This window comes from Prionailurus bengalensis, chromosome B1, assembly GCF_016509475.1.
Source record: "Prionailurus bengalensis isolate Pbe53 chromosome B1, Fcat_Pben_1.1_paternal_pri, whole genome shotgun sequence".
Lineage (NCBI taxonomy): Eukaryota > Metazoa > Chordata > Mammalia > Carnivora > Felidae > Prionailurus > Prionailurus bengalensis.
This window is the reverse complement of record NC_057344.1, coordinates 203,104,484-203,124,549: the sequence shown is the minus strand read 5'-3', so window position 1 is coordinate 203,124,549 and position 20,066 is coordinate 203,104,484. Positions and strand designations below refer to the sequence as shown.

The window sequence follows — 20,066 nt, the reverse complement described above, 5'->3', positions numbered from 1 at the left end:
GGGTCCTGGGGGGCAAGGGGTAGGGTGTGGTGCTCGCTCAAAGCTGGCGTTAGACAACCGTGTTCGTGGGTGTGCGTGGGTACAAGTAGCTTAGTGCTCCAACGAAGTGTGGCAGGTCCTTCCTCGGCCACCCCGCACCCCTCAGCCCACCTGGGCTTTCTCCTGCAGGCTTCCTGCCCCAGGTACACCACCTGCACCCTGTCCAGACCAAGAAAGGAGGGTGGCATTAGAGGATGTGAAAATAGGGGCGCCTGGGGGGCTCAGTCGGTTGGGCGTCCAACTTCGGCTCAGGTCACGATCTCGCAGTTTGTGAGTTCGAGCCCCGCGTCGGGCTCTGGGCTGACGGCTCGGAGCCTGGAGCCTGTTTCGGATTCTGCGTCTCCCTCTCTCTCTGACCCTCCCCTGTTCATGCTCTGTCTCTCTCTGTCTCAAAAATAAATAAACATAAAAATAAATAAAATAAATAAAAAGAAGATGTGAAAATAAGCAAAGACCCCCCAAATGAGAAAGTCAAAGCTGTCTCCCCAGCACTGGCTGGAGCGGGAGGTCGTCCCCCCTCACTTGCTTTTGCCAGAGCCCCAGAGGCGGGCAGAGCAGTGGGGGGGGGCTTCCCAGAGGAGGAAAGAGGCTGGGGTGGGTCTGATGGAGGCTGGGAGGCCGGGGAGGCTGGGAGGCCAGGAGGCCGGGAAGTCCGCTGAAAGGGGTGACCACACGGCTGGTCAGAGAAGCAGGTTTGGCTTTCTCGGGTTGGTCCTGAGTCGGAAGGATCCAGCTGGCTCAGGTCCCCGCGTGGGCCATGCTCTCTGCCCAGCAGGCCTCCGTGCCAGCCTCCAGCTCTGCCATCGCCCGGCTCCTCCCTGTGTTTCAAGCGACTCTGCTGGTCCCCAGCCCCTGGGCCTCCCCCGGCATCAGCTCTGCCCCTTGGGCTGTCTTCACCGCCAGGCTGGGACTCCTTAAGGGGCTGGCCTGCTGTGGGCCCCTGTGTCCTGTCCGCTGGCCTCCACAGGTGCTTTTGGAGGATGTGGGAGAGGAGCATATGGCCCCCCCAGACCCCAAGAGCCCCAGAGCCGGGCCCTTTGACCATCCACCCCGACCTGCCCCTCGGTGGGTTTCTACACCTCCACAAACACCCCAGGCCGTGGCTGGCTCGAAGGAGGGCCGCACCAGTACTCAGGTTCACGTCCCCGGGACACAGAGGGACTTTGAAGCGTGCTCCAAGGAGGACCATGGTTATTGCTGTCGCAGAAGAGAGGACTGTGGGTCTCCCGGCTGTAGACGGGATGCCCGGCTCACTGGGCGGGGGGAGGGGGCTGCTTCTGAGGCCCTGCCGGTCAACGCAGCAAGAGACCAGGACACCCTCTGGGACAGGGTCGAGAGCTCCCCACCACGGCAGGCGCGCACACAGCGATGGGGGACGGATGGCCCACGTGTGGGGCGCCAGAGACAGGAGCCGCTCACTGGGGTTGACCAGATGGCCTCAAGTTATCTGATTCTCTGTGGTCCCCCAGGAAAGAAGATGGGCCTGTGCCCTGACGCCCTATGGGGCTTGAGCTGGCGGGGGGGGGGGGGGGCGCGAGCACAGTCACTGGTTTACTCACCTGCGCCTGGTGTGTCCCACCCTTTAACGTGGCCTTTCTTCCCCCCGCAGTGTCGGAGCCCCAGGCTGCTCACAGCCCCCTGGAGAAGTCGCCCAGCACGGCCATCCTGTGCAACACGTGTGGAAATGTGTGCAAGGGAGAGGTGCTGAGGGTCCAGAACAAGTATTTCCACATCAAGTGCTTTGTCTGTAAAGGTGAGCATCTCCGGTCTCTGTTCTTTGTCCCTGCTGAGACGGGTGAGGTCTTGTGAGGACATAGATACACCCGCTAAACTAAGGTCTGGGGGTGGGGGGTGAGGAAGGGTCTGGAAGCTTCCAGGGAGGGCTTCGCAGAGGAGGTGGTGTTTGGGCTCTGACTTGGAGTGAGGAGGAGCCCGTCAGGCCAACCCAGGCGGCAGGGGCAGGTGCACACGGTGTGGGGCGCAGGTCGGCGGTTTGACTGCGGGGTGCTGCAGGGCCGGAGGGGGATGGGGCTGGGGGCCCAGGCTCCCCCCTGTGCCAGCGGCCCTGCGAGGGACCCGAGACCGTCACTCGAGGGGGCGGCTGGGGCCTGGAGATGTGGGAGCCCGTCCAGGGCTGGATGGTGGCCTCTGATGAGTCCCGGGCAGGGTGCCGGGCAGAGTGCTGTGGGAGACTCGGGGGCCCTGTGGGGGCCAGTGGCCCAGGGAAGACCCGAGCGCCCCCAGTGGCCCCCACCCAGGGACCTCTGGGGCGACACCATCTCTGGCAGGGGTGGGAGCGTCCTGGGACCCTCGGTCTGAGGGTGACCCTGGCCTGCCTGTCAGAGGGGCACAGTCTATAAGTGGTGTTTTCTGGGAAAGGACGGGGCAGCGCCGTGTGGGCGTGTGAGAACGGCGACCCTGCAGCGTCCTGGGGACACCGCCTCTGCCTATGACGCGGCTCCCCCGCTGCGGACCATGCCCCCACCCCTTCTGTGGTCGGTGCCCCACCCCCGGATGGAGAGTGCCCACCCCCCCTCGCCCGAAGCTTCTCCTTTTCATCAGAGCTTCCCAGGGATTTGTCTGGGTTAATTCTCTCTACTCTCCAAAAGATCAATTTGCTGTGTCCGAAAAGCAAAATCCATTAAAATGCTCTTTTTCGATGCTGACTTTAAAAGACGGGGGAAGTGGCCGCCGTGTTTCCAAGGATGGTCCGTAAGCACAGGCCTTAGGAACGCGATAAAAAGCATCAGAACGGAGTCCTGGTTTGACCCGGGGGGGTTGGGAGGAGGGGAGCCCCTGCCCTCCCACAGCGTCACGGGGGACAGATCACTTTGTCCTCCGTGAGCGGCCCTGGAAAAGCCGCGGCCCCTTCGTCACGGGCCGCAGGCGGGTGGTGCTGGCGGGCACCCGGGACGCGCCTCTGTGCGCCGCAGCCGCTCCCAGCGCTTGCTGTGGGGGTGGCACGGGGGGGCAGGAGCCCGTGGGCACGCGGGCCCCCTTTCGAGACCGCTGCCCATACGCGCAGGCAGCCACAGAGCCTCACGCCGTGCCGGGCGGCCGTGCCCAGCGGGGCCCCTGCCCTTGGCGGTGGGGGCATCTCTGCTTCACCTGCTCAGAACGACGTGGGGCGGCTGAGGTTGCCTGCAGGCTGGAAAGAACCGTGTTTGTTTAAGCGTGAAGGTTACACGGCCTCTGATTGGGCGTCTATCCAGTTTCTCTGAAAGCGCGAAGCCTCTGAGTCACTGAGGGCACTTTGGGATGAATAAAAATGAATACCCAACTCCTAGTGTCTTAAACAACATGGATACTTATCATCTGGTTTTTAACGCTTGTTTAGTTTTGAGAGAGAGAGAGAGAGAGCAGGGCAGGGCAGGGCAGGGGCAGAGAGGGAGGGGGACAGAGGATCTAAAGCAGGCTCTGTGCTGAGTGGAGAGCCCGACGCGGGGCTCGAACCCACGAACTGTGAGATCATGACCTGAGCTGAAGTCGGACACTTAACCGACTGAGCCACCCAGGCGCCTCGGATGTTTATCGTCTTAACGTAAAGCCTGGAAGTGGCCCCTTTCCCCAGAGTTGGGTTACTTAACGGCTCAACAGGGTCATTAAAGATGCAGGTTTCTTCACTGCCCCACCCCCACTTCCCCTCGCCCCCCCCCCCCCCCCCGCATCCTGTGCATGGCAGAGGTGCCTCTCCTCATGGTCTCAAGGTGGCTGCTGTAGCTCCAAGCATCACATCCTCACAGGATAGTATCCAACTCGGGAAGAGGGATAGACACAGGCAGAGGCCTCCCTGCTCACATGATTCTCCCTTCTTTGATCAGGGAGAACCCTTTCCCTGAGGCTCTCCCAAAGACTTCTAATATGGCTCATTGGCCAGAACCGGGTCATGTGTCCACCCACAGGGCCACAGAGGACCAAGAAGGAGGATGGCGATTCACAGAGACCAGTCATGTCCGTCCCTGGGTGGGCACGGTGCCAGGCGCCCACAGCATCTCACAAGAGGCCCCGGTGGGATGGGTTCTTGCCACCTTGGCACGTGTTTGGCGTGCCTCAGTTTACCTGGGAGAGCCCACGAAATAATTATGTAATTACACTCTGCCTCATGGATGCCCCAGGCTTGGGCTTTGATGCTTGGAGGTCTGGGTTCAAATCCCACCTCTGCCACCACCGGCTCGTGTGGGTCCTGCGCACGTTTCTAACTTCGGGGTTTGTACAGCAACATTTCTCGGGCAGCTGCCACGCTCAGGCGGCGGTTCTGGGTGCCTGAGACGCATCCGTGAGCACGACGGACACCCTTGTTCTCATGGAGATCGCGTTCTGGTAAACGGGGGACGGGCGGGAAACACCGGACAGGACAGGTACATCTTACCATGTGCTAGAAGGTGCCAGACAGGAAGGGAGGAAGAGGGGCAGAGTTGCTGTTTTCCGTTGAGCAATCAGGGTGGGCCTCACAGAGGAGGTGACCTGAGTGAAGACTTGAGGGACGTTTGGGAAGAGCCTTGCAGCCAGAGGGAGCAGCTGGGACGAAGACGAGAACGCGGGGTGCGTGCCCGGTGGACGTGGGAAAGGGCTGGAGCAGAATGAGCGATGGGGAGGGGTCCTTGGGAGGCTCTCGGCTCTGGGGCCCAGGGACAGTGGACAGAGGAGGGCCCCGGTCCACCTTCGTTTCCCCAGGCCTCTGTGCGGAGGGCCACGGTGGGCGTGGGGAAGGCTCCAGGGGCCGGAGACTGGTGTCCACCGCGCGGGGACGTGGGATTCCGGCTGTGTGTAGGGATCTTGTCGCCTCTATTCTCACGCTGCAACATGTGACCAAACGTGGAAGACACCCAGCACGTAGTAGGTCCTCAAGAGAGAAGTGAAAGCGTGTTTACCAACAGCTTGAAATTTGCCTGGAGAACCCAGGGTGGTCCCCTCGACTTCGTGGGTGCGGCCAAGGTCTGCGCTTTTAGGACCCTGGCTCTTGATGGCACCCTGCTCCTAGCGCCCTGGAAACGCAGCCCCGGCCCCTAAGTGACGACCGCAGGAGGCCACATCCCCCCGTGATGCCCAGCAAGCGGGCGTTTTCTGATCCGAGAAGCAGCAGGGCTGAGCAGGACCGTGATGGCGGGAAAGTCCCCCCCGGGAGGGAAGGAGGTGGGCAGGGCTGCGAGCCCACTGGCTCTGCCTGTGGGGTCGACCGCGAGGGCACATCTCTCTGGGACCGCCACCGGAGAGCTGCTCTGGGCACCTGGGGGTGACAAGGGAGTGGTACAAAATGCCCACATTCTCTCCTTTTGGGGTGCCCCCGGGGCATTTACGAGAAACCAACCAACGGCTTCCGGAACCAAAGGAAAGCTTCGTCTGCCGGCCCCGGGCAGGTGCCCTTCTTCACAGCCTGCCCCTCACAGGGCGATCCAGGACCCGCGGGCCCCGTGGCAGGGAGGTCGCTCTGGGGACAGGGGCCTGTTAGTACAGATGGAGGGTCCCGGACAGAGACGGGGGTGAGCCCTGGCTGGCAGTGGCCGTGAGCCCCGAGCCAGCGCACTCAGATCAGGCTGCGGGGCCGCCTCTGTCATTTCCTCGTGCTCTGATGTTAGCGGCTGCCTCCCCCCTCCTCCACCCACCAGCGCAGGGAGGCGTAAGGGAGAGTGGAAACACCCCCCAGGCCCCCCCCCCCAGGGGACTCCTGTCGGGTTCGGGTCAGTAGGCAGCCCCTCCATCCCGTCCCTCGCGAGTCTCTTTGATCGGAGGTCTCGTTACATACACTCTTCTGTGTCCTGATTTATTCACCTCCTGGACCGTGGGCGCCCTTTCCCCATCATGCAAATCCTTCCACATCAGTTTCAGTGTCTGCCCCGATTCCTCACAGGCAAGGCCAGCGGTGACCTTGGCCATTCCTCTGCTGTCGGACACGTAAGCCGGTTCCGTCCGGCGCTGAGCGAACCCTATGTTACAGGGGACGACTCGGAGGTTCAGAGAGGCTAAGTAGCTCGCCCAAGGTCACACAGCTGAGCAGCAGCGGAGGGAGGATTCCGGCCCAGGCTGCCTGGCTCCAAAGCCCCGCGTTAATTGCCTACGTCGTTTGCATCACGGCTGCAGCCTACACTGGCCAGCAGTGCTCTGTGGGTATTCCTGGTCATTTCCTGGGAATGAAGTCCCAGAAGAGAGATTGACGGGTTGGGGAGCAGGAGCGGTTTTCACGTTCTGTAGCGTCCGTGCTAAGTGGTATTCCGGGAAGAGCCCCCCACCCCCCCGTCCCCCGCTCCTGTTTCTGGAGAAGGACCACAGTGAAGGCGCAGGACCGAGCCTCGGGGAGGCCTCTGCAGAGGCCCAGAAAGGTTAAGGAACTTGCCCGGGACGCACAGCCGAGGGCACAGGCGGAACTGGGGTCCAAAGCCAGGCAGCTCCAGCGTCTGGGCTCAGCTGCTCAGCTGACGTCTCACCTCGTCTTCAGAGCTCACATCTCCTTGGAGAACCGCTCTGCTCTCCACAACTGGCACACCGCACGTGCCACCCTGTGGCCCGGGCGAGGGGTCGGGGAGACCCAGGAGAGGCCCATCACCCACCTTGTGTGGGAGATGGGAGCTGAGCTGAGGGGGCTCCCCTCCCCGCAGGGCCGCCGGAGCCCCCGGGCAGCAGGCGACGGGGCAGGTGGTGGGCACTGAGTGGGGTGTGAGCTGAGGGGGGCTCTGCGGACCGGGCCGAGCGGACCGGGCCCCGGGAGGACCCCGACTCCCAGAGGTTCAGTCTCCAGACTCCAAATTTCCGCAAACGCTCTTCCGAAACCTGAGCCCCCGAGAAGGCACCTGTCCGGAAGGAAGGCCGCCAGGCTTCCCCTCGCCTCCCAGACTCCCAGGGCACCACGAAAAGGTTCCACGGTCGGGGCTCCCTTGACCGGCCACCGGGCGTTCCCCTCGGTCAACACCATCCGTGGCACCAAGAGCTTACGTAGAAAGGTTTTCTCTGTCTCCGACGACTCATCCAAATTTATAATGTATGTGTTACTTTGCTAGCTGTCTACTCATCTTAGTAAAAAAAAAAAAAAAAACAACCCAATCCAGAATAACTTATTAAATATTTAGAGCCTTGTGACCACAAGACATTCCTAAGAAATCAATGTCCACGTTGACTCTGGGATTTTTTCCTGCGGAGAAGGCGAGGCGGCACTTCTGGTCTTAAAACGCGTTACGTTCGCGTGCGGTTCTTTGGGGAAGTAGAAGGGAACTAGGCTTTCCAGGCAAAAGGGGGACAAGGTGAAGTTTCCACTTTTACGAATGCTGGCCGTGGGCTTTGCTAGAAGATGCTGGCGGTCTCGCTCTGGCAAGACCTCCCTCGGGATGTGCTCGAAAGGACGACGTGAGTTAAAGTGAAAGATGCCGATACTCAGAATTCCCCAGAAGCAGCATCCTTTGCAATCAATTAATGTTTTGATGAAAAATTTTAAGTGCTGATGCGATACCATGATGAAGGAGGAAGGAAGGAAGGAAGGAAGGAAGGAAGGAAGGAAGGAAGGACGGACGTGGTTTTCAAGACTCTGCTTGGGGGCTGTGACCCAGGAGGACCCAGGGCCCAGCTGGCAGGGTCTGGAGCTGCAGGGGCGCCCTCTTGGTCCCCAGCAGGGAGGGGCTGGGCCAGCCAGGGAGAGCATAGGCTACTCCCTCTGAAACCGTGCATGGCTCCCACGTGCCCCAGGGCTGGAGGGGGGTGTGGGGGCGGGGAGGGGAAGGCATGGGTGTCCCGGACGCACACCAGCAGGCTGTCCTGAGGCAAGTCGCCCCATTCCCCACTTGGCAAAGTTCTCTGAGCCCCTCCGTGGGGCTGGGGCCAGAAGTGTGTTGAGGGCACAGGGGAGGAAAGGATTTGTGCTCAAGTGACCATGGCCTGTGGGAGTCTGTGGGAGTCTGGCCTTGGGAGACAGGAGTGAGACGTGGAGACGGACATTGGAGGGGGCGTCGGGACTTCCTCGGTGGCCTGGGGACAACCACGGGGACGCGTCTGCCCTCCGCCCCGCGGGGCTTCCCGCCCAGGACGGGGCGCCGTCCGGGCCCGCTGTGTCCCGTGCTGGGAACGGCCCGGGGAGCGGAGGGTCTCGGGGGCGTCGGCGCTCCTTCCCTGCCGGGGGGCCGAGGCGGCCCCGACTCCCGGCCCGGGTGGGGGCCGCTCTTCCGGAAGCTTCCGCGGGGAGTCCGCCGGGCGCGCCGAGACCCGCGTCGTTGGGGGGGGGGGGGGGGGGAAGGGGGGGGAGGGGGCCGCGTGCGGCGGGAAACCCGCCCGGGGTCCCCGCCCCGCTGACGCCCGGCCGCCCCCCAGCGTGCGGCTGTGACCTGGCCGAGGGCGGCTTCTTCGTGCGCCAGGGCGAGTACATCTGCACGCGGGACTACCAGAGGCTCTACGGGACCCGCTGCTTCAGCTGCGACCGGTTCATCGAGGGCGAGGTGGTGTCCGCGCTGGGCAAGACCTACCACCCCGACTGCTTCGTGTGCGCCGTGTGCCGGTGAGTGAGGCCGCGGGCTCCCCGCGCCTTCCCTGCCCTTCTCCCCTCCCTCCCTCCCTCCCTTCTCTCCCTCTCTCCCTCCCCTTCCTTCCTTCTCTCCCTCCCCCCTCCCTCCTTCTCCCCTCCCCCTCCCTCTCCCTCCCTCCCCCCTCCCCCTCCCTTCCTCCTGTTGGGCCACAGCTGGGAGCAGAGGCAGGTCCCAGCCCAGGGCCCGCAGGCGGACCTGCACCGAGGCACATCTTCGCCCGGCCCCGACCCTGCAGGCGTCCACCCCTTGCCCCCAGCACAGGACCAGGCCCCCAGGCCCTCTTTCCCGGGGGACACAGAGTGCAGCGCGTTCTGGGCTTCTGGGAAGGAGCTCCCTCCCCGCCCTCCGCGGCCCCCCTCGGTCAGCTCCTCCCCCGCCGGCACTCTCCGCACGTTTCTTCTCTTGCGTTGGTGCCTGTGGAGGCCACGCTTAGCCCCTCCTCAGCTGCCCGTGTCCTCGATCTGTGGGTGGCACCCCGGGGGCAGGGCCCCCCAAGCGTGAGCGTCTTCCGGATCTGGGGAAGGGCCCCTCCCTCGCTACGCTCTCCCCAGCCGCGACCCCCACCGAGGCTTCAACACGTGCCTGCTTGGGGTCCTGCCGCAGCCTGCACGCCGGGGTCCCCGCCTCTCTGTCTGTCGCTCCCCCTCGCTGCCCCCCCGGCATCCCTGAGAAAGTCCGGGCTCCTCAGCCTGGCTGAGAGGACTTCGCAGTCTGGTCTAGTTCATTCGTTCATTCATTCGTTCCTTCCTTCCTGCAACCAGGCTTTTTAAGCACCTGCGTGCGCCTGGTACAGGGCCGGTGCCGGTGACTCAGGGAGGCATTAGCCCAGACGCTAAGGGCTCAGCACCCAGAGACCCTGGAGTACGAGGGTGCACCGTCAGGGCCTTTCCTACCCTGGGGGGCAGCTCCCCTCCCTCGTCAGGGCACCACTGTGCCCTGCACAGGTGCTCACCTGGGCCCCACGGCACCTTCCCAGCAGCAGCAGGTCTCTGGAGTTGCGTGCGGGCAGGGGCTGGGCCTGCCTCCTCTGTGGCGCCTTGTGCCTGGCCCAGAGCAGGGGTGAGGCGGAGGGTCGCTGGAGATAGACTGAGGGCCTGATCCTCATGGCAGGGCCACAGCCCGGCTCCCCCCTCTGCCCTGCACCTCAGGGGGCTTAGCAGTCCCAGGAACATGTTCCATTTCTGCGAGACAAAGAATAATAATAAAAAAACTCCCCAGAGTTAACTTCTGCTCTGTGTTCTCTGTCTCACCACACCCAGTTTCGAGGGCAGTTTTTGAGCTGTTGGCTGTAGTTACAGCCTTGGTGCCAGACAGAAGTGGATGTTTTCGTCAGGGAGGTGCAGAGACGGGGGAACGATGACAAGGAACGTTTCTAGTGACAGTCACTGTGCCCTCGAGCCACGTTCAGGCCAAAGTTCCCATCAGGACTATCAAATAGTTGGTTTCTGTGCACGTAGCTTAGAGACGAGGAGACGTGGTCACCGTTGGCTGGAAGGATCACCTCTGGACAATCTCCTGTTTTGAAAACAACAGCAGACGGTTCCGTCACGCTGCGTTGGCCACGTCGCACTTACCACCCTCTGTACACGACTATAAAACTGGACAAAATACACGAAACAACTGTTTTCAGGCACCGGAGCACAGGCTGCTTGGGACTCAGCCTGGGGACACAGGCAGCAGACTCTGAAAATACCCAGCTTTGTGCCCGGAGACGGTTTCTGGAGCCGTAGTACCAGGAGGGGAGACCGAGTCAGGCGGCGGTGACCCGAGCAGCAGGAGCCGTACTCCGGAGGGGAGGGGGCCCCGCAGAGCGAGTGCAGAGAGCAACGTGGGGGCGCCTCTGAGCCCTTGACTGGACACAGAGCCACCCGGGCGGAGAGGACATTTCACCAGGTGGACAGAGAGTGACCAGATCGCTGTAAGCTGAACCGTTCCCAGGGCTGGGAGACGCTCAAGTTGTGACGGGGCTGTTGCACACCCAGGTACGCAGTGGGGCTGCCAAAAGGGTCGTGCCCGAGCAGTGGGGCTAAAATAGCCTGCGTGTGAAACCTGCTGAAACAAAGAGAAAGGTCACACCCCCAAAAGGTCGCGCTGATCTGCAAATGAGCCTCTGCCAGAACAGACCCAGCACACTCCATAGGAAGAGTGGGGTCCAGGCCTCGGCGTCGTAGAACGCGGCGCCCAACATCCGATCAAATAGTACCAGTCGCAGAAGAAGCCGGAAAACGCGACCCAAAGCCAGGAGAAAAGCGAGTCAATCGAAGTAGACCCAGAAATGGGAGTGATGTGACAGTAGCAGCCGGTGGCTTGAAATGGTATGGGAAATATGCTTCGGTATTTAAAGGAAAATGTGAAGATCAGTGGGAGCGTTACAGGACGTGTGAAAAGAAACCAAGTGGAATTTCTGAGACGAAAATTCAAAGGAATTAGCGGGAGAGTAAGTATTGCAGAGGAAAGGCTTGGTGAACCTGAAGACAAAACCGTAGGATCTGTTCAGACTACAGCAAAGAGACAGAAAAGACTGGGAAACACGGGAACAGGTTCAGGAATCTGAGAATAAAGGATCTTTTTACCTGTCCAAGGGCGGGGGGGGGGGGATCCAGGAGGTGGGGGAAGAGCAGATAATTGAAATAACGGCTAAACAATTTCTAGTTTGGTGAAAACTGTTAACCCGTGGATCCAGGAATGTTGATGAATCTCAAGTAGCATAAACACAACAGAAACCTACTAAGCCCGTCGTAATCAAATTTCTGAAAAATAGTAACAAATCTAACAAGGAGCAAGGGGGGGAAAAAAAAACCCCACATCACAGACAACGGAACAAAGGAATTATGACAGACTTCTCACCTAAAACTATGCCCAACAGAAGACAATGGGCTAGTATCTTTAAAGACTTACAAGAAAGAAATCAAACAATTCCGTGCCAAGCCTCCCGCCCACCCGGCCACGCGCCGAAAAAGAAAAAAAGCAAAAAGCAAAACACTTTCAAAAGCGAAGGCAAGACCACTAAGGAATATGGGGTTTCTTGCTTGGGGCGACGAAAAAGTCCTCAAATTGATTGTGGGGATAAACGCCCAAGTCTGAGTACCCTAGAAACCACGTTGAATGACATGAATGTCACACAGGCACCCCTCACTTTGTGGCGCTTCGGTTTATGGTGCTTTGCAGACACTGCGTGTTTTACAAATGGAAGGTTGTGCCAGTGCTGCATCGAGCGAGCGCGTCGGTGCCATTTTCCGACAGTATCTGCTCCCTTCGTGTCTCTGTCACCTTTCGGTCATTCTCACAACATGTCAAGCTTTTTCAGTTTTATATTTGTTGGGCTGATGTGCGATCGGTGACTATGACTTACTGAAAGTTCAGGTGACGGTTAGCATTTTTTAGCAACAGGGTACTTTTTAAGGTACGCACGTGGTTTTTTTTTGACTTCGTGCTACTGCACATCTAATAGACCACCATGCAAACATACCTTTTCTACGCCCCGGGAAACCGGAAGATCCATTTGACTTGCCCTATTGCAATATTTGCTTTATTGCAGTGGTTTGGAACTGAACCCGTAGTATCTCTGAGGGATGCCTGTAGTGTGTGATTAAAATGACATCAATAAATGTGTCCCCCCACCCCCCGCAAATAAGGAAGGCAAAATAAAGACTTCTGTCAGCACACAAAAGCTGAGAGAACTTGTTGCCAACACACCCGCGTGACGGGAAAGTTAAAGGAAGAAAAATAATGTCAAACGCTATCAATAAAGTTCCGGAGCAAGCCATCAGCTGGTGAATAATATATATCTGATGAGGCATCGGCATCCAAATATGTACAGAACTTCTACAAGTCAGCAGCAAGAAGGTAAACCAAAATCCTACGGAAAATGGGCAGAAAGGTTTAACAGACACTCCACAAAAGAATATAGGCGAATGGCCATAAGCACATAAAACAGTGCAGATTGAAATGGTGAGGAACCATCAGCTAGCCACCAGAACGTCTAGAACGGAAACGGAAGGTAACGGCGATTGTTGGCGAGGGTATGAGCCTGAAGGAACCCTCACGTGTTGCCGGCGGGAATGCCAAGTGGTGCGACCTCTCTGGAGATCAGTTTGGTGGTTCATTACAAACTTAATCACAGAGTTAGCATATGCCCCAGGTACATACCCAAGAACAGTGAAAGCACGTGACCACAGAATGACTTGTCACTGAACATTCTTAGCAGCTTTTTTTGTAACAGCCCCAAACTGGAAAGAACCCAGAGGTCTGTCAACGGTGAATGGAATCGTGTTCCTCACCTGTCCGGGGAGCACCGCTCAGTAGTAACGAGGTGCAAGCTAATGATGTGTGCAGCACGCGAGTGAATGTCGGGGGCAGGACGCTGAACCAGACATCAGAGGCTATGTCCTGTGTGAGTCCGTGTATATGTAGTTCCAGAAAAGGCATATCCGATCCATGGCGACAGAATGCCCACCACGGTTGCCTGGGGTCAAGGGTGGTGGTGGTGGAGGGTGGGGGAGTCATTACAGAAAATCACAGGGGACTTTTTGCAGTGGATGGAATGTCCCATATCGTGACTGTGGTGTTGATAACATTAGTGGGAACATTTGTCAAAGTGTATTTCAATAAAGTTGAGCTAATACAGTAATAGCTATCATTTATTCAGCCCCTCATGGTCCCAGGCAGTATGCTAGAGCTTTCCATACAATTTGTCCAATGGAGGGATGGATGGATGGGTGGATGGATGGATGGGTGGATGGGTGGATGGATGGATGGATGGATGGGTGGATGGGTGGATGGATGGATGGGTGGATGGGTGGATGGATGGATGGATGGATGGAGGGATGGAGGGATGGATGGATGGATGGATGGATGGATGGGTGGATGGATGGGTGGATGGGTGGATGAATCGCAGCCTGATGAGACAGGTATTTTCAGTCTCACTTCATAGGTGAGAAACAGGACTCAGACAGGGTAAGTAACCTGCTCTGGGTTACACAGCCAGAGACCCTGTGAGTGCACATGCCCACTCTGTCCTAACACCGCATATTAGCAGGCCAGATGCAAGAGTCTAAGAGGGAGCAGCAGAGCACAGCGCTGACCACAGGTGACACAGCACAAGGCGTCAGCTGTGAAGGTTCCAGGCCCCGAGCAACCAGGTCTGCGGGGCTGTCTCACAAGCCTGGGGAGATAGGCCAGCTCAGCTTGTATTTGTCTTCGGTCCCCAAGAGCAGGAACTGGCCCAGTGGGGACCCGAGAACACACCTGCTGAATGACCACCGGCCGCACAAGGTGGGGGCGATGGCAGGCTCTGTTGGGGGGACCCCTGCTGCAGGGTTCGGGCTGGCCTGGGGCCGGTGTGACCGGGCAGGCCTCGTGGGGAGGCCAGCCAGGTGAGGACGGCTGAGTTAGGCCTCCTGGGGGCCTCTGGTCATTCACTCGTTCACTCACCCATTCACGCATTACCGGGCACCTGCTGAGCGCCTGGGGAGTGCCATGGACTGTCCAGCCCTGAGAAGGCAAAGTGGAGACGACACAGGTTTAACCAGAGGAAAGGGCATGTGCTGGTCCAGGCTCCTGGCCCAGAGAGTTCTGCAGGCTCCTGGCCCAGAGAGTTCTGCAGGCTCCTGGCCCAGAGAGTTCTGCAGGCTCCTGGCCCAGAGCACGGCTTCTCCGGCCAGGCTGAGCCGGGGAAGGAACGTGGCCCGGGGGCTGCCAGGAGCTCAGAGGCAGCAGGTGGCCGGGATGGGACACGGGCAGGACACTCGGGTCCGTCTTCCGGCCCCTGACTGCGGGTGGCCTGTCCCTGGCTCACCAGAGAGCAGCCACCTTCCCAGAGGGGAGGTCCTCGGTGAAGGAGGCTAGTAGGCTCCCTGCTGCCCCTTCCAGCCTGGCTCAGGGCAGCCCCCGGCCATGACCTACCTCGCACCGGGGCTGGGATTCACTCTGGATGCAGAATTTCAGCAAGTGCCAGAACGCTCAGCAATCCAGGTAAACGATATTTCAGTGGGGTAGTTTCAAAAATTAAACTGTCTACAGTTTACAAGGCACTGACTTTTTAGAGGCCTCAGTAGGTAAATCATGCGGCTCTGCAGCGAGGCAGGCCTTGCTTTGACTCCGGTTCTGACACGCATCTGCTGTGTGTCCTTGGAAAAGTTAACTATCCTCTCTGAACTTGGGTTTTCTCACCTAGGGAGCCAAAAATGAAGCAAACTCCAGCTTGGACAAATGTCCTAAAGTTATTAAATGAGGCATGCACGTGAGGCGTCTATGGTAAGACGTGGCAGCTGGCATAGAGTAGGTGCTCAATAAATGCTCGCCGTTGCCATTATCATTGGACTGATTTGGACACAGCATCCTGGGCGGTCAGAGGAGGCAGGGTCGAATGGAGGAGGGAGTCGTCGACGCTGCCAGGTTGGTTGCCGTGAGCCAAGCACGGGGCTGGCCCTCGCTGCCCCTCACCGGGGTGCTGCGATTCTGCCTGTTTGCACAGAGAGGAAACTGAGGCTTAGGTGTGGGCGACTGGCCTGGGCTCGCAGCAGGCCGGGGGGCCCTGCGTGTCCTCAGCCTGCGGCACCCGTCTGCGCGAGGCCCCCGGGGAAGCGGTGGTATACGGGGCAGGGGGTCTCGGTCCCCCCCCCCGCCCCGGGAGAAGAGCCGGAGGCAATGCTGGCCGGTCACACGTTCTCTTATTTCAGGTTGCCCTTCCCGCCTGGGGACCGAGTGACCTTCAACGGGAAGGAATGCGTGTGTCAGAAGTGCTCCCTGCCCAAGACAGCGGGCGGCAGCGTGCACCTGTCCCAGGGCCTCTGGAGTAAGTGGGCACCGAGCGGTATGTGGGGGGAGGGGGTGGCTGGCTCGCGGTGTCCGGGAGGGACCTGACCTCCCGGGGCGCAGGCCGTGGGAACGAACCCCTGACTGTGGACAAACACAGGAAGGGGACCGGGGACAGAAGTCTCTGGGGCTCCTGGACCTCCAAGCGTTCACGCAGCCGTGCCCTCCTTGCCACACGCCATTCCTACGTTCAGCCCGGCTCCAGCCTGCCTCCTCCAGGAAGCCTCCTGGCCTCCTCTGGTCCTCTCCCTCCAAAGCACGCGCGCGCACACACACACACACACGCGCGCACACACTGAGTTCCACCTTCTGGAGCTCAATAATAATAGATAATTCTAGACCTTCCAGAAGCTCTTTGGGGGAGCCATTAGGAGAGCACTGAACTCTGGGCTCCTGAGGTCAGGGGCTCCCGGGTTAAGTGCTCCACACACACACACACACACACACACACACACACGCCCTGCCTGGAGCTAGGCCGGGATCTGTATGCAGCAGGTGCTCAAGGCATGCTTGTTGGATGTGGAAGCAGATTGTAAAGGAATCAATGTGTGCTGAGTGCAGGGCAGCGAGAGGGCGAGGCAGGGGCTCTTCTGCAGACCTGCAGCTCTGCTCGGCCGGACGTGGGGCGCCGGGACCGGGAAGGGGGCCCCGCACTCCCGGGCCTGCTGCTGCCTGGTTCCCTGCGCAGGATTGGAGTTTCCGAGCCCACCCTGCGTGCCGCGGTCACTGTGGTGTCCCCGGTGCCTGAGTCACGTGTCCCTTGACAGAGGAGGGCTTTGTGCTGACGTCTATCACAGTTCATTCCTGCTCCCCCCCCCCCCCCCCCCCCGTTAAGCACCTTCTTCCTCCTCGCCCACCTTGTCTGCCGCGTTGAAAATCTCTCCAGGAGAGATTGTACCTCCAGCCTTCCAGAAGCTCGGTGCTCCAGGGCCTGGTGGTAATTTTACTCTGTGGAGGGAGGCGAAGCCCTCATCTCTTGGGGAGACAAACTAGCAGCCACGTCAGTTGGTGAGGCTGTTGCTTTGGGGCTTGCTGGGAGAGTCCTCCATTCAAGGATTTCTCTCCCACTGAGGTCTGCATTGATTGAACTTCTGGCGATTTGCTTCGCAGTTGATGCTTTTATAATTAAATCTGAAATACTAATTAAAAGCTCTAACAAGCAAGATTAGAAGGGGGGAGATTAGTTTGAACAGTTTGTCCAGAGCTCCCCGGCAGCCAGAGTAAAAAGAGAAATGTGCCTGACTACAGACTCCTTGTCTACGAATTTTTTGAGTTGGGAAAGGCTCTGCCCTTTCCAAATATAAAAGTATTTTAAAATACCAAATTTACATTTCCAGAGAACAAACGCTCCCTTGACCCCCAGGTGATCTAATAATGCAACCTGCCCCATCTTCCAGTCCGCCCTGAAAATCTCCCGCCTAGAACCTTTTTGGTGTCTGGGGAGTGTTAAACATTCACCACCAGCTCCTGGCTCCTGTGTGGATATCTGCAGAATCCTCCCAATCAATCCCCGCTTCCTTGTGTCCCCAGAGCAGCCCCGACAGGCAGGATGCCTCCTCTCTGTCCCAGAAGTGCCCTGAGTCGGGCGGGGAGGTGGGTGTGTGTGTGCCAGGAGCCGGGTGTCCCGCTAGGCTCGAGCCAAGGGCTTCAAACTCCAAAGTAGGGGTGCAGGTGGCCTCTGAAACACAGGTTCCAGTGGGTGGACATGGAAGGGAAGACACCACAGAACAGGGAGAGAGCAGGCAGCCACCCGATCCTTGTGAGTGGCCCAGCAGGGGGCTGCTACGTGGGGGGGACAAGGGACGGAATGAAGTGGGAGAGACGGACACCAGACGGCAAAGCCGTGCCCAGTCCCACTGCATCCCGGAGGCAATGAGGAGCCATAGATGGCTGTTGAGTGAGGGATGCCAGGAGGAGCTTGAGCGGCGGCATGGTCGGCCTGCAGGTCGTGGGGCCGGAGGAGCGCGGTGGGCGGAAGGGGGAAGCGGCTCTTCCCCGGGCAGCCGTTGAGGTCAGAGTCCAGCTGGAGTCCGGGGGCTCTGAGCGCCCCTCAGCATCCCTCTTGGCTCTGGCCCTGTGCCTGTTGCTTAGCAACGGGATAAGCGCTCTGCACTGCACGCCCACACTGTTCCATCCCTGGAGGAGACACCACTCCTTCTGAATCTTGCACAACGGCTTCTGCCCTGGGCTGCCTCCCCCGCTGCCCCGAGGAGGGTCTCCTCCCCGAGAGCTCTTTTTGCTTCTCCCCCCCCCCCCGCTTCCCCTTCCCTGGGCTCCCCCCTCCCCGGCCTCCAGCTCCGAAGTGGGAGCTGGGAGCTGGGGCTTGGAGGCCCCTCCAGAGTCAGGAGGGGTGGTGCACCCTCAGCAGGAAGGGGGGTGGGGGTGAGGGTCCACGGCCCTCCCCTCTGAGACCCGTGGCCTGTGGCCCTTGGGGCTTCCCCGTCTTCTGCCCGAAAGAGCCTACGTTGCTCAGGTGCTCAGGGGTCGGCGGTGGGGCCCTGGAACCCCAGCCCCGTCGCTGGCCCGCTGCTGCCTGGGAAACGGGGCAACGAGGCCGTCGTGAGGTCGCATGCCCAGTAGAGTACGGTGACGGCTCTGTGCCCTTAATGGGGTGCTTCTGTCTTAGGGTGCGTCTGCCTTGGGGGGGTGCTGTGGCCCCCAGGAGTCAACACGCTCTCGCCCCCGTACTGCCGTCGGGGGTGGGTGTCGCCAGCTCAGCTCAGAGCCCCCGTGCGTGGGGCCACACTCGATCCGGTTTATCTTTCCCTGCCATTGCCCCCGGCCCTTCCACTCAGTCCGGGCTTTCAGAGTAATGACGGGCCCCCTCAGGACGTGTCTGTCGGGCATTTTCAAGTTTTAGACGTCAGTCGGCTCGGTGCTTTCAAAAGTCAATCTCAGATCCGACTCTGAGCCCTTCCCTGCTCCCCGACCCAGTTTGACCTGGGGGCCAGTGGGTGACGGTGGGTCTGTCCCGCCTTGACCATGACCCCCCTCCCCCCCCTCCCCGCCCTGTTCACAGCCAGGCTTCAGAGAGGCCGCCCCGCACGTCCTGTGTCCCACGCAAGTTCGCGGCAGAGCTGAAGATCTCATGACCACGTCCGCTAGAGGAGGGAGCGCTTTGGGGCAGACAGGAAGCTGTCTGGAACTTTCTAGAAGGGTCATGCTGGGGCAGCGGCCCAGGCTCAGCCCGTTGCTGTGACGGCAGAGCCAGTCCCCTTTGCCGACAGCTGTTGTCGGCAGGATTCATCACACGGGGTTCTGTACTGTCGTCTGCAAAGCCGTGCAAAGCTATGCTGAGCTCCAGTCGTGTTTGGAGAGTGGCGATTGCTGTTGCCATGGCAGCGGTCCTTCTGGCAAGCGCTCTGGCCTCGGAGTTCACAGCCCACTATTAGCGAGGCTCTGCCCCAGGCTCGCCGGGGTGGGTGTGGGGTCCCCGTCCTCCTGCAGACACAGCTGGCACGCTCCGGGAGCCTCTGGACACCCCCGGGGGGCCGGACAGGCGCGAATATCGTAGCAGGCGGGGTGACAATGTGGGAGGTGTCCTCAGGTGGCTTCCCGCAGGGAGCTGGGCCCCCGGGTCTTCCGGCAACAATCACGGCGTTGGGCCTCTTGCGCGTTTATTCAGTTATCAAACACATCCACGGGCCTGTGGCCTCATAACAAGCGTGTGAGCCTACACTGCTGTTGGCCCCGTAGAATGCACCCCCTTCGTACTGGGCACAGAGAGGCCAAGTGACTAGCCCACAGTCGCACAGCGGGTGAGGGCAGCCAGGCTCCAAGGGCCGGGTTTCTAACCACTGCTCTACCCTGCCTCCTCCCCCTCCCCCCCGGCCCTGGGCACAATGCGGTGTGGCCTCCAAGCCCGGTTTCTCGACTCTGGAGCCACTGACAGTTGGGGCCGGATGATTCTGTGCGGTGGGACCATCCTGCACGCCGGAGGGCACCGAGCGGCGGCCCTGGCCTCGCCCGCCAGGTGCCTGGGGCATGCCCCCCTCCGGCGGGGACAATCAAAAGTGTGTCCGGACATTGCCAGGTGTCCCCTGGGGAGCACAGCCGTCCTCGGTCGACAGGCGGTGACGTGGAGCTTACAGGGCGAGCCCGCAGTCGGAGCCAGCCCGCGGGAGTCCGGAACTGGCGAGCCACAGTTGCCTCTGTGCTGCTGGGGACCCACGGAGGTCGAAGGTTGGGGAGGGGCTCTGGGTGCTTCCTGAACTTGAGAAAGGAGGGCGGTCTCTCGGTCCCCACTCCTTCATTCACGCGTGCGCGCACGCACTCACTGGCCCAGCGTTCTCCGGCTGCCGGCCGTGCTGGGCCTCGAGGGGCCCCGGGTGAGCGAGCTGCCTGCTTCCCCCGCCCGCAGTCCTGGAGCGGGACTCTGTTCTTTGGGCGTTTGGTGCGCGGTTTGCGTGTGGATTTGGACGGTGTGATAATTTAGGAAAGCCAGAGCCTGACCAACGGTTCTGTGGGCGTCAAATGGTTTTTTTTCTGAAAACAATGGGACGCTGCCATCTGCCAGGAGAAGAGCATTTGTGGAGCCCCCGCCGTGCGCCAGGCCCGTGCGTGCCCCCCCCCCCCCGCCACCCTGTGCCTTTGTGTTTTGTCATTCGATGGGATGCCCCCCCCCCGAGGACACGGGGCCCAGAGGGGACAGAGCTCGGCCCAGTGCAGCCCCGTGAGCCGTGGGGGCCAGGACCGGTAGCCGGGCCTGTC

General features: G+C 60.2%; 1 protein-coding gene across 23 annotated transcripts in view; it reads left to right on the top strand.

The window, feature by feature from the left end:
• The window catches only part of ABLIM2 (actin binding LIM protein family member 2), a 139,803-nt gene that overhangs the window by 37,626 nt on the left and 82,111 nt on the right, over nt 1–20,066 (top strand). For all 23 annotated transcript variants that reach the window (XR_006296227.1, XM_043573056.1, XM_043573073.1 and 20 more), the window contains exons 2-4: nt 1,649–1,792; nt 8,329–8,512; nt 15,221–15,336. Coding sequence is in view for 22 of the 23 variants with exons in the window: in XM_043573056.1 (XP_043428991.1) it covers nt 1,649–1,792; nt 8,329–8,512; nt 15,221–15,336 (444 nt within the window). In the remaining variant the exon portion in view is untranslated. The remainder of the gene's footprint in view (nt 1–1,648; nt 1,793–8,328; nt 8,513–15,220; nt 15,337–20,066) is intronic.